Below are 12,562 nucleotides of genomic sequence, written 5' to 3'. Positions count from 1 at the left end.
CCCTTTCCAGCAGGAGCAAGCCCTTAGGTTGGCTCAGCTGTTCCTGACATCTCAGCTTAACAGCGGTCAGCTATCACCTTGCACAGGAAGGATTGGGAAAGGGGGGGAGGTTATTCTTTCTTAGAAAGTGCAAGTCAACTGATTTTTTGTGTTTCTTTCTTTCAAGATTTGAAATAGAAATTGAGCCCATTTTTGCAAGCTTGGCTTTGTATGATGTTAAAGAAAAGAAAAAGGTAGGTTTTTAATTATTTGATGATGATATTTCCACCGAAACATTACAAACCTTTATTTTTAAAAAAAAAAAAGGATTAATTAATTCTGGAAACAAACCTTTGTAAAGACAGTGACATACTAGTGGTTGGAAGAGTGATGAAGGCTTTTCATGAACCATCTTGTGTGTTCTGCTTAGTAAAACAGTTGAAGTATAACCACTTTTCTAAAAATATTATCTAATATGTGAGTGCCTGAAATCAGAATATATATATATTGTCCAATCTTGGATTTCAAAAATCTTCTCCCCAGAGAGAACTTAAGTAACTGAAACCTTTTATTTAGATTAAGTTTTTGTGACTTTCTTAATCTTTTTTGTGATTCAGCATGGTATGTGTCCAAGTAATGTTTTAATAATGCACAAGAAAGTCATACATGCTAAAATTGCTAAAATCAAAACAGAACTGAGGAGTCTTTTCAATATCTGAGTTATAGGAAATGCAAAATACATTTATTCCCCTATTTGTGTTCTGTATTTAATATTTGAAGAGTCTCTTAGTTTTCCTAATTCAAGATATTAGCAGTAGTAGAGAGAAAAATGTTAAAAATATGCATTTTGACATTTATCTCTTTAAGACTTGAATTTAATGCATTGAGATTTAAGTTATGTAGATGAGAGTATGTGGAATATTATGTGAACTTTGTTTAATATTTAAATCACATTTCATAAGCCAATTTTATCATCTCATTACTTCATTTTTTTTTTCTAACGTAGTAAGTTCTTTAGTGACCTCTGGTGTTGATAACCAGCTCACATTCGTTTTGGCTTTGAAGCCTTGATACATACCTTACAGGAGCTAGAGGAAATTTTATAGGTAGTGTGTGTTTGCTCCAATTACTCTCTCCTTTCCCACTGTCCTGCCTTGATTTCTTAATGAAATGGCCTTTTTTTTCCTTTTTATACATGGTTTGAAAGGAGGCACTGTTGGTTGTTTTTTAGTTCTGTTTTGAAATTGTCTGCTCTGTTTGTGAAGAGTTTACCAAAAATAAAAAGTAAAACTAATGCTTGAAGCTACTAAACTTCTTCCTTAGATTTCAGAAAATTTCTACTTCGATTTAAACTCTGAACAAATGAAGGGAATGCTTCGTCCACATGTCCCCCCTGCTGCTATATCCACGCTGGCCAGATCTGCCATTTTTTCTATCACTTATCCCTCTCAAGATGTCTTTCTGGTGATAAAGGTAAGAAATGCCAGGGAAATTCAAATTATTGTTGTCTCTTGTTTTCTATTTAAAATAAAATATAAACAAGTCTGACTTTATATATTTTTTTAAAATAAATTTATTTAAAATAAAATATAAACAAGTCTGTCTGACTAGTTGACTTCTTACTTACATTGGGAGAGCAGAATTCTATTCTCAAAAGCTTAAACACCGGCACCACAGGATTCTGTTTCATTTCAGATATTCTCACTTAGTACATTAAGTTCCTTTGTAACAGAAACAGTTCGGTGGAGATATGCATTGTTGTATTATTGAAAAACTGGAAAGAGCACAAAGGTTTGCTTGATATAGAGCAGCTTTTTGGGGCTTGACCTTGGTTTTCATATGAAACAATGTGCTGACTCCTTAAGATGATAGGTAAGTGAGTGATTTAAAAATATATATTGATGTGAATCTCATTTCAAAAATGATATATGCCCTTAAGCCAGATTTTCAAATGTCTTTAAGAATGGAAATTGCTCAGAGAGTGAGATCCATAACTGAAATAAAATGCCACATTGGTCACTCCTGGAATAAAGCATACAAAGATAAAAGTTATTTTCTCGTCTTTCATTTGATTCAATGAGTGCACAAATGTTACTGGTTCAGATGGGCATTTGAATCAGTTTTTTTTTGGCTGGTCTCTGCATAAAAATCGTCCTATTGTGAAAAGGGGAGTTCAGTACATGCTTTCAGTTCACAGGCAGTGGTTACACTGCCTGCTAGCTGAGTGCTGTGTTTTGAGAACCCTGTTGACTGAGGTTTTTGCAAGTTGTTCGTGAACTGCTTCTTACATGAGGAATAAGCTTTTGAAAATTAATTAAGGCTTCGTGGCATAACAAAACAGTCCCAGGTGAGAATAAGGCTTTCAGTAGTGTTGGAGCATATTCTGATCTCCAATTTTTGGTATATTGTCTGAATTCCTTCTAAAAATCATGTTCTGCCTGTGCACACATATTCACTCTTCTGATTTTTACAAGATATGAGGAAGAGAGGACCCCATATTTATGAGACAGGGATCTGTCCAAAAGAGCTTGTGACTGCACGTTAGTGCTTGTAAAACCAGTGATCCAAGAGGAGCTGGTGGCTTAGGTGATTTTTTGTTTTGATGATGAAAATGATATAGTCAGGGATCAATAAGAGAGATGCATAGCATGCCTTATTGGGTGAATTTTCACATGGGCCTTACTGGGAAACCACTTTTCAGCTGGGATTGCTGGCATTAACTCACCAGGGAGTGCAAGAGTTGATGGGAAGTAGTTTTGTGCTTTATGTTGTGGTACCCTCTTGGCGTTCTATTATAGACAAGTATGAATGGCACTTTGTAAGCATGGGAGGAGTTTAAAGATATTCTAATCTAGTAAACAGCATGTGCACAGTAGCGGGTGTGGGAGGGAGGGCCAGGATGCTTCTGAAAGAAACAGTCTGCACACATGGGATAGGGAAGATATTTCTGTCAGAATCTGAGTGTTAAGCAGTTTTGTGTTCAAGAGGCATTGACTGACTTGGAGACTTCAGAAGCAAACATCTACTCTTTGGCTAATTTTAATTATTTGATTATTTCATTATTTGATTTGAAAACACACTGATTTAGAATAGTGCTTGTTTTAGCTGAGTGCATCTGAGGCACCTTTTTGCGCTGCTGCAATAGGTCCTTAATATGGAGAACAGAAATAAGAACAGAACTCTGAGAATGATGATGCTGAAGACAGTTAGTGTAAGCTGTCTTTAAGACCTTAAAAATGAGCTGAAAGTGGCTCTAGAACAGATCAAACCAAAGCGAAGTGGTATATGTTCCCTTTGAACCTATATTTTAGACGTGTGAATCCGTTATAGCTGGAGATTTGGGAACTTAATGGCTCTGGTAACTTGAGTGCAGTGCTTGTTCCCTGACTCACAAAGGGAAATCAGCTTTAACTCTTTTGAAAGAATGTTTTTGCTTCCTAGTGTTTGTTTAATTTAACAGTCCTTGCTGGATACATGTCCTTATAATGGTTCATTTTCCCTTCTCAGCTGGAAAAAGTATTACAGCAGGGAGATATTGGGGAGTGTGCAGAGCCTTATATGATTTTTAAAGAATCTGATGCAGCAAAGGTAAGATTTTTTTTGATGTTTTCATTAAATTCGGCTACAAGCCCTTTAAGGCACTTTGTTACTAACAAATTAAACATACATTATTTTCTTTTACCTTGGACTTAATATCCATTGATACTGTTCCTGTTGTTAAAAGGATCCATTTTTAATTAAGAATCTAGTCAAATTCTAAAGGCCAAAGAAGAGTCAAAGACCCTTGAATCTTGATGCCTTATTGGGGTAGAGTAGTTAAAGGTCATCAGGTTTTGTAGCTGACAGGGGAGATGTGTGGTTACCATCAAGCTCAGTCATCTGTGATTCCCTGTCCCGAAGGGTCAGCTGTGTGCTTATAGCTGGGTCAAGTGAAGGCAGCCTTTAATGTGAATTTGCAGTAAAATTTCAACTTTTCTGTTGCTTCTGCAGCTTAACCCCATCACAGTACCTGTCCCTTCCTCTAGAAGGATTATAAAGTGGGTGAAATATGTTAACAGAAGGTTCTCCATCAGGCCTGGGTTTGAATTGCAGTGCATTTCTCGTTCTTTTATTCTGCTGTTTTCCACTGATTTTTCTTTTTGCTCATATTCTAAAGAAGGGCCACACTCAACAGCAGGATGAAGCTGTCCTATTTGCATATAGTATGGGTAGATTTAAAATTTTATACTTTAGTGGTTGTTTTTTCCATTCACAATTCCCCTTTAATTCCTGCCTTCAGCAGTTTGGACATTCTCCTCTGAAGGGCAATGGATGGCGTGGACAGTTGGAGTGTACCAGAGTCCCAGGTGTATCAAACCTGGGAACTGCAGGTTTGGTAGGGTGAGGAGCAAACAGGGATGCTGGCAGCACCTGCAGAATTCAGCAGCACCTGGACTATAATCTTTCCTCAGTCTCTTCCCCCACAGGCTGCTATTTGTTTTTCTCCAACACATCGTGGCTATAGAATAGCAAATCACTGATGTCATTGTTACTTGAGCTAAGTATGTTATTTTACAACTCCAGTTTGTAAGATGTACAAGAGAGCTTGAAAAGGAAACCTTCTGTATGTAGAGTGTGAAACAATGCATTTGAGCCTCCAAAGTGCTTCCTAATTTAATGTAAAATTGGGTTGAGCCAAGTGAACATTAAAAGGTAATAGTGAGGGCTGAATGAAAAACACCCAAGAGATGTCAGCCGTTCCTGTGATTAAAAGGCTTCTTTCCGTTATGCCTTTTTCAAAGGAGCTGGGCTGTTCATTTGTTAATTTTGATCCAACTCTAACGAAGTTTTGCCTTCCTAAGGTTCTAATACATTTTTAGCTGAAGTTCACATTTTTTGTCTATCTCTATATCGGTGCAGCACAATATGAAAAATGGATCTCTCTCACTGCAGGTATAGAGATAGCAAAAGTAAAAGACGACATTTCTTATGGTCAGTAAGTTGACACGTGCCTAAGTGAAATTTTGGAATTGGATTTGCAGGACGATTGGGAATGTAGGTGAAAAGGTGATTTTTCAAGGTTTCCTTCCCAGCAAGGCGCTGCTGCCCTGCTGTCACCAGGGCCTCTACTCTGCCCTGGTGAGGCCACATCTGGAATATTGTGTCCAGTTCTGGGCCCCTCAGTTCAAGAAGGACAGGGAACTGCTAGAGAGAGTCCAGCGCAGAGCCACGAAGATGATTAAGGGAGTGGAACATCTCCCTTATGAGGAGAGGCTGAGGGAGCTGGGTCTCTTTAGCTTAGAGAAGAGGAGACTGAGGGGTGACCTCATTAATGTTTATAAATATGTAAAGGGCAAGTGTCATGAGGATGGAGCCAGGCTCTTCTCAGTGACATCCCTTGACAGGACAAGGGGCAATGGGTGCAAGCTGGAACACAGGAGGTTCCACATAAATATGAGGAAAAACTTCTTTACTGTAAGGGTGACTGAACACTGGAAGAGGCTGCCCAGAGAGGTTGTGGAGTCTCCTTCTCTGGAGACATTCAAAACCCGCCTGGACGCGTTCCTGTGTGATATGGTCTAGGCAATCCTGCCCCGGCAGGGGGATTGGACTAGATGATCTTTCGAGGTCCCTTCCAATCCCTAACATTCTGTGATTCTGTGATAAGCATGTCCTGAACTAGAAGAATGTGAGCAACACAGCTCTCTGTTGTCATCCAGCCACCCGTCTGGGGACTTCTTTAAAGGCCTGTAAGGAACAACCTTTCTAAAGCACAAAGTTGCTCTTTAATATGCAGAATTATGGAAAAGTCCTCTCTTACTCCTTCTTTTGCTCAATAAAATGAGTCTGACACTGCTTGTTTGAGGAATGTTTTCAGTTTCGCATGCAACTCCAGATGATCTGAGCACCTGCTGCATAAAATCACATTAAGAAAGGCCATTTCAGATTTCATAGAGTAAAATTCAGCTTTTCTTGAAAGGGCAATAGGCAGATGAGCTCACTGGGATTTGACAGGCTATTCAGGAGGCTGAAGAGCATGAAGTCAGCTGCTCTGGCTGTCAGGCTGTTCTGTGTCTGGTGCCGTTGGCCTGATGGCAGGTACGTGAAGCAGAAATCTGCCTACCCTTAGTGATCCTCCTCTAGAAGGTGCTATTGAAGCACAAAATCATCGCAAGTTAGAAAAGGTACCATTGTTACTTAGTGATTTTGCTAAATGAACCTTTGTTCCTGTTCCTCTGCTTTTAATCTCTTGGATTGAATATTTTCTTCACAGAATAAGGAAAAGCTGGAAAAACTGAAATGCCAGGCGGAACAGTTCTGCCAAAGACTAGGCAAGTATCGAATGCCTTTTGCCTGGACAGCCATTCATTTAATGAACATCGTGAGCAGCGCTGGAAGTTTGGAAAGGGATTCCACAGAAGTAGAAGTTGGCACAGGAGGTACAGTATCTGGCACCTGCATGAGGGAATGGGGACAAATCCAGAGTTTACTGAAGCCTTGATTCATGCCCTCTATCTGCCATTGTTCCTTTCATTGCTTTCCTCCCCCTGCCCTAGGCCTTTTGATAGTCTTGGGTCATGGTTGAAATAAAACAGAAAAGTCCATGATTACAAATAGTTTTATCTTTCAAGGATTTTACAAGCAAACCATCTGTTATATTATTTAAAACCAGGCTTCTAAGACTGAGAGTGTGTTACAGGCTGATGAACATTTTCCAAAGGAGTGGATTAATCTTTGTGAAACACAGAGCTCATCTGAAACTGCTCTTCAGCATCCCCAAAACTGCCAACTTCATCATCTTTCAGAGCAAGAGAAATACATAAATCTCCACACGATAGAGACTTTTATAATAGCAGTAAGGCACTGGGGTGAGGTTGCTGTGAGAGGAGCAGAAGTAGTCAGCTGTGCTTCACAGCCTCCTGATGCCTCAGGAGTGTGATTGTCTTAGCGTAACCACCTCTTCTATCACACTTATTGCATAATTTCCAAAAGGAGCAGCTATCTTCTCGTGTAGAAAATCCTGGTTGGAACGAAAGTTGGCTCTTGGGCAATTGTTTTTCTTCTTTTTTTTAATTCCTCCCCCTTTTTATTTTTTATTTTTTGAAGAACGTAAAGGATCGTGGTCGGAGAGGCGGAATTCCAGTATTGTCGGGAGGCGTTCGTTAGAGAGGACCACAAGTGGGGATGAGGCTTGCAATTTGACCAGCTTTAGACCAGCTACTCTGACAGTGACAAACTTCTTTAAACAGGTACTGTGTGAAGCCATCTAATTAAGGAGTTGCTCCTTGGACAGAGTGATTTGATCATGTGAAGTCAGTTTAGACCCGAATGATTAATTTGAGGTGCTTTCAGTGCATGTGATGTCTGTTTCCTGATCACGGGATAGCTTTGAACAGCATGCAATGGCTTTATTATATCATGTGCTTAATTCTGCCAGCAGTGGGTCCATAGTTGATTGGTAGATTCTTTCAGCAAGTTTACTGTGAATAATTACGTTATGGAATATGAAATTATTAGCTGGTTTTCACTAAAATGATGAAGTTTTGTTATGGTGTAGTGACTTAACTACTCTAACTAATAGAGCTGGGTCTCCCCAGGAGAATATAAGTTTATTCTGCTCCAGATTTTTCTAACATGCATTGGAAAAATCACTGGTCAACATATTTAGAAAAATGCTCGTAGAAGCAAGTTCACAAAAACTGAGGGTAACTTCTTTGGGTTGGTATGTGCCAAAAAGTATTCCAGATATTTGTCCTAGTCTAGGAGTTGTATAGTCCTTATTACGATGGTCGGTTGACTCCTTTGGTTTCGTTGGGTGGTTGAAACATCAGCAGGCTCAGAACCAGAACAGAATAACAGAACAGAATCAACCAGGTTGGAAGAGCCCTCTGGGATCATCGAGTCCAACCATTGCCCTGACACCACCATGTCAACTAGACCATGGCACTAAATGTAAACTAGACCAGGTTCATCAATGTGATTTGAGGTTGGCATCAGTTCCCTGGACGCATCCAGGGATGCCTGAGAAAACAAGCATTTAACTTCTGATGCTGCTTTACTGAGTGACAGCTCTTAGGCAGAGTTTGGGATTTTCCTGAGAAGCAGTAGAAAACATGATTAAACAGAACAAAAATTTTTAGTTAAGCTTAGAAAATGGTTTCAGTTCATTAATTTTTGCTAAGATTTGCTTAATGCCACGTCTGGTTCAGGAAAAGTGTTATTTGAATGTCACCTTTGTGTATAAAAAGGGATTTAACAGTGAGCAACCAGATATTTTTTTTGACTGATTTCTTGATTATTGGGAAATACAAAGATTTAGATACTCTATATTGAAGTTGGTTAAGCTCTTTTTTTTTCCTGATTGTTTTGGTTGCGTGCCACTTTCGCTGTGGGTAGCCATCCAAAGTCTGCTCTTAAATATACAGTAGGGTAAATAAGGAGAAATGTCATCAAGGGCATGAAGTTATCATAGTGCAAACCATGTAAGTGGAGCGTGACTCAGGCCGCTGGTGCTCCGTGCTGTCATGAAACTCAGGATGACTTTAACTGGGCTCTGGGAATGGTATCTCTGGGGTCTCAGTGACACGGAGCAGAGCGGTAAGTTCCTTTTACCTGGAGTGTTAACAAAATCCAGTTCTGTAACATATTCACCCGAGATGTACAAAGTAAGAAAACAAATGTATTAAAACACTGCTAATGCAGCCATTCCACTGACCCTGTTCTGCAGCCCTCTTTGTAATATGCACCAGTTCACTGTTAGTAATGATTTACAGAAGCATATATTTATTTACTTTGTCAAGGTTATTTTCACTTGACGACTTTGAAACAACTTATTTTATTAATTTATCCTTTAAAAATTGCCAAACATTGATTTAAGATTTTAAGTTTCTAATTCTTCTGTATCTTTTATTTTTTCTCTTCCCTTCCTTTTGTCCTGTTGAGTACAATTAATTGAATACGTTTTTCTCGTTGAATTTACTTCTTTTTTCATATTGTGATTTATTACCTTTTTATTGGGTATCTTCTGCTTTTGGATAGTTAGAGGGTGGCAGAGTCACATTTTCTATAATATTTCTGAAATTAATAAAATTCTGAGCTACTAGAATGTGGCATAAGGAAGACTGACAACAGACTCCTTCCACTTCCCACTGTTTAACACTTCTCAAAAGTAAAACTCTTTTAGACTCATACCAAAGAGAAGGCAGAGGAGAAGGGATGAGGATCGCTACCTGAATGACGGATACTTTTTCAAACTATTATACTTGCTAAAAATTGGATATTTTTGGGAAATCTTTTAACAGCCATTCTCAGTTTTGAAAAAGATAATATTGATGGGGAGAGAAAAGGTTTTCAATGAGAAGTTCCTGCAGCTGTCATGATGATTAATAAGGGAAAAAGGAAGGGAAAAGGATGGAGAAATGAACTGTAATTTAGCATGTTAATGTTAACACCTCGTTCTGGGAAGGTACATTTTGATATCAGAGGAAAGAGACTATAGTATTAGATGGTTCATTCATTCTCTCACGGTCCTGAAGGGTTGTGTAGGTAACAGTTGTCTTCCCAACATCCAACAGGAGGGTGATCGCCTGAGCGATGAGGATTTGTACAAGTTCCTTGCTGACATGAGACGGCCGTCGTCAGTGTTACGGAGACTGAGACCTATCACAGGTATCGAACGAGATCTTTTTGGCTCACGGGTGTTAAGGTATTTGGTCAGTCTTTCCCAGTTGCCAGCCAGTTCTTAGAAGTGAGCAGATGAAAACACCCTAAGAAGTCATCGACAGCAATCCCTGGTAGACCATGAGCACTAAAGATGGCATTTTGGCAGGTTTTTCACTGATATGTGTGCACGTGCAGCTGGTGTCACACTGAGAGTAGTATCTGTGAGAAGAGGATGGAGACCTCAAAGCCCTAAACCCAGCAGGGATTGAGGAGCCTCTGTTTACCTGAGTAAAATACCACACTCTAGCTGAGAGGAGATCTCTCTCCTGGCTCCCACTTGGTTAACAGGAACAGAATCCACCTCTGTTTGAGAAAGGGAAATAAAAACGCTGGCACACCAGCAGTGAAACATCACTGGTCCTTGACCTGTGCTATTCCTGACAATATTTACTTAACCTGTTCTAAAAATCTCCAGTGACAGCAATCCTACCGCTTCCTCAGATCATTTCTCCCAGCATTCAGCTGTCCTTGTAGTGAGGTTAGGTATTAAGAAAACTTTGCAAAATTATCTTACTGCAAATTAATCTGATTATGGTCTGTCATGCCCTCAGGGCAGTCATCACAACCTTTCAAGTACTTGAATACTGTTAGTTCACTCTTATTCGCCTCTGTTTTGTAGCCTAACCAATATGAGGTTTTTTTCAACCTTTCCTCAAAGGTTGTGATTTTAAAATTGCCTCTTACTCTCTGCTAGAGTTTCTTTAACCTGTCCAAGTTTTCCTTCAAGCACGCTGCTCTAAACTGGTTGTGCTGCTCCTCCCAAGACCTCATGCCAGGCAAAGCAGATGAATTTGTCTCCAGTGTTTTACATGTGACACTGCACTAATATATCTCTATATAAGCTACTATATAGTAGCTTTATAGTACATTTTCTAATGTGGCTTTCTTCTGGGCATTGGCTTATTGTCACCACTGTCACCCAGCCCTTTTCTACAGAGTTGATCCACGCCAATAATTTTTTTTTTCGTGTTTGTATGTTTGGCTTCTCCTTCTTAATGCAAGTCCTTTGCTTTTTCTTATGTTTCACCTTAGTCTTTTGATGCCATTTCTCCAGCTCTCCTGTCTTCCAAATTTTTGCAGTCATCACTCCAGCCTCAGTGCCATCCACCAACAAAAAGTGTGCTGTCAGTGCTATCAGATGACTGGCTAAGGAAAATATTAAATGATCTTGGTGCAGATTAGCTTTCAGCAGCTCCTGAAGTATCCTTCCAGTTTGATAGGCAAGATTCCTGATGAGACTTTGAGTATTGTTTTTAACAATAGTTGGGCCTCACAGTAGCATTATCTAGACTGTATTTCCCCAACTTGCCTATGAGAACAGCATTTGGGACTTGTTAAGGTACATCTTTTCTGTTGATTCTTATTATCTTGTACCCTAATTGCCCTAGATACCAGTTTGATTCACTGTTATTTGTTTTTAACAAACATTGGCAGTAATTTATGATTTGTTTATTTAGCAAATTAATATATAGGCTATTAACTTGAAGAGACAAAGCATGACTATGCTTTTTGATTTAAATTAACTTCTATTTATTGTAACAAAATCATTTTCTTCTCACAGCTCAATTAAAGATAGACATATCTCCAGCTCCAGAGAATCCCCATTACTGTCTAACTCCAGAGTTGCTGCAAGTCAAACTTTACCCAGACAGCAGAGTTAGACCTACAAGAGAAATCCTGGAGTTTCCTGCCAGGGATGTCTACGTTCCAAATACCACATACAGGTTAGTTTTGAAATACCTTTCACATTTCAGGGCCTGAGAGTGGCAAGTCTAGAAATTCCTACCTTATCAGCTGGTTCATTGCAAAACTTGCTGTATCAGTAGATCTGCTGTGCCAGAGGCATAAAAAGGTCCAGACTGACACAGCAGAAAGTACACAGTTGTGAAGGGACAAATATTTGCATAAAACTTGGCTGTGAGCAGGACCATGAGAGAGGTTTCTCCACTTCCCAAAACTGACAGTGAAATTTAGTTGAATTCTTTTCATTTTTATGTAGGTTTTTTTCTTTGTCTGTCTTCTGAAGTCATCATTCTCTTACTGTTTTTACTACTTCCTGACACTTTCAGTGACTTACTTTTTTTCTTTAAAGTGGGGCATAAAAATGAATAAAATGCATCATCCCTTTGTTCATATTTCCATTTTGATTGAAAAGCAATTTCTTTGTTTACAATGCTTGAAAAAAAATCTCCCGAAGATCTGGAAGATAAGAAATTTTTCTGAAGCATCTTGGAAAACAATAATGTTTGTATAACTAAGCCCAGGCAGGGAACAGATTTCTTTTCATTATGTACCACTATTCATTTAAAGCTTTTTCAGAGTATCTTTGAAGACATTACACATCCGAGTGGCATTGTCTTCTTCAGCTGAGTAATTTCACCAGCTTACTTACCAAATCTGTTACTTCTTGTTGTAAAAGTTAGATAAATACAAACCAGGTTTTTATAAACCAAAGCTTACAAGAAAGAGTTTAGTCAAGTTCCATGTCTCATGTCTTTTCAAAAGTTTAATTAATCAATTAATCCATTTATTTTTAGAGGTTGGACAGGTAATTAAACATTACAATACACCAGTACAAATAAGCAGCACTGTGTGATCTCTTCTGTGTAATAAATCCATGAGAAGTAAAAGTATTTTTGCAGTTTTTCTGTAATTAGCACATTCTGTTCACAGTTGTTTCACTCTGACAAATTACAATTTAAAACCATTCTCTGTGTGGTTGCAAATGTTGAGATAAAAAATCCGTACTGTACAAGGGTTAGGTAAGGTATACAAGTCAATATGACTCAATGTAACTGCAGAATTGGGCTCTTTGTCAGTCAACACTTCCACGGTTGGCCATCCACAAGCATGGCAATAGTCCTTCTGCCTTACAGTATTC

General features: G+C 38.9%; 1 protein-coding gene across 14 annotated transcripts in view; it reads left to right on the top strand.

Annotated features, from left to right (window-relative positions):
* Positions 1 to 12,562, top strand: part of DOCK7 (dedicator of cytokinesis 7) — a 106,121-nt gene that overhangs the window by 31,884 nt on the left and 61,675 nt on the right. For all 14 annotated transcript variants that reach the window (XM_068405862.1, XM_068405861.1, XM_068405855.1 and 11 more), the window contains exons 8-14: positions 167 to 233; positions 1,303 to 1,452; positions 3,487 to 3,567; positions 6,233 to 6,398; positions 7,066 to 7,208; positions 9,534 to 9,627; positions 11,243 to 11,405. In XM_068405862.1, the coding sequence (XP_068261963.1) occupies positions 167 to 233; positions 1,303 to 1,452; positions 3,487 to 3,567; positions 6,233 to 6,398; positions 7,066 to 7,208; positions 9,534 to 9,627; positions 11,243 to 11,405 (864 nt within the window). The remainder of the gene's footprint in view (positions 1 to 166; positions 234 to 1,302; positions 1,453 to 3,486; positions 3,568 to 6,232; positions 6,399 to 7,065; positions 7,209 to 9,533; positions 9,628 to 11,242; positions 11,406 to 12,562) is intronic.

The sequence above is a fragment of the Nyctibius grandis genome, chromosome 8, assembly GCF_013368605.1.
Source record: "Nyctibius grandis isolate bNycGra1 chromosome 8, bNycGra1.pri, whole genome shotgun sequence".
Lineage (NCBI taxonomy): Eukaryota > Metazoa > Chordata > Aves > Nyctibiiformes > Nyctibiidae > Nyctibius > Nyctibius grandis.
Note: the sequence above shows the minus strand (reverse complement) of the source record. Positions and strands in the feature narration are given on the sequence as shown.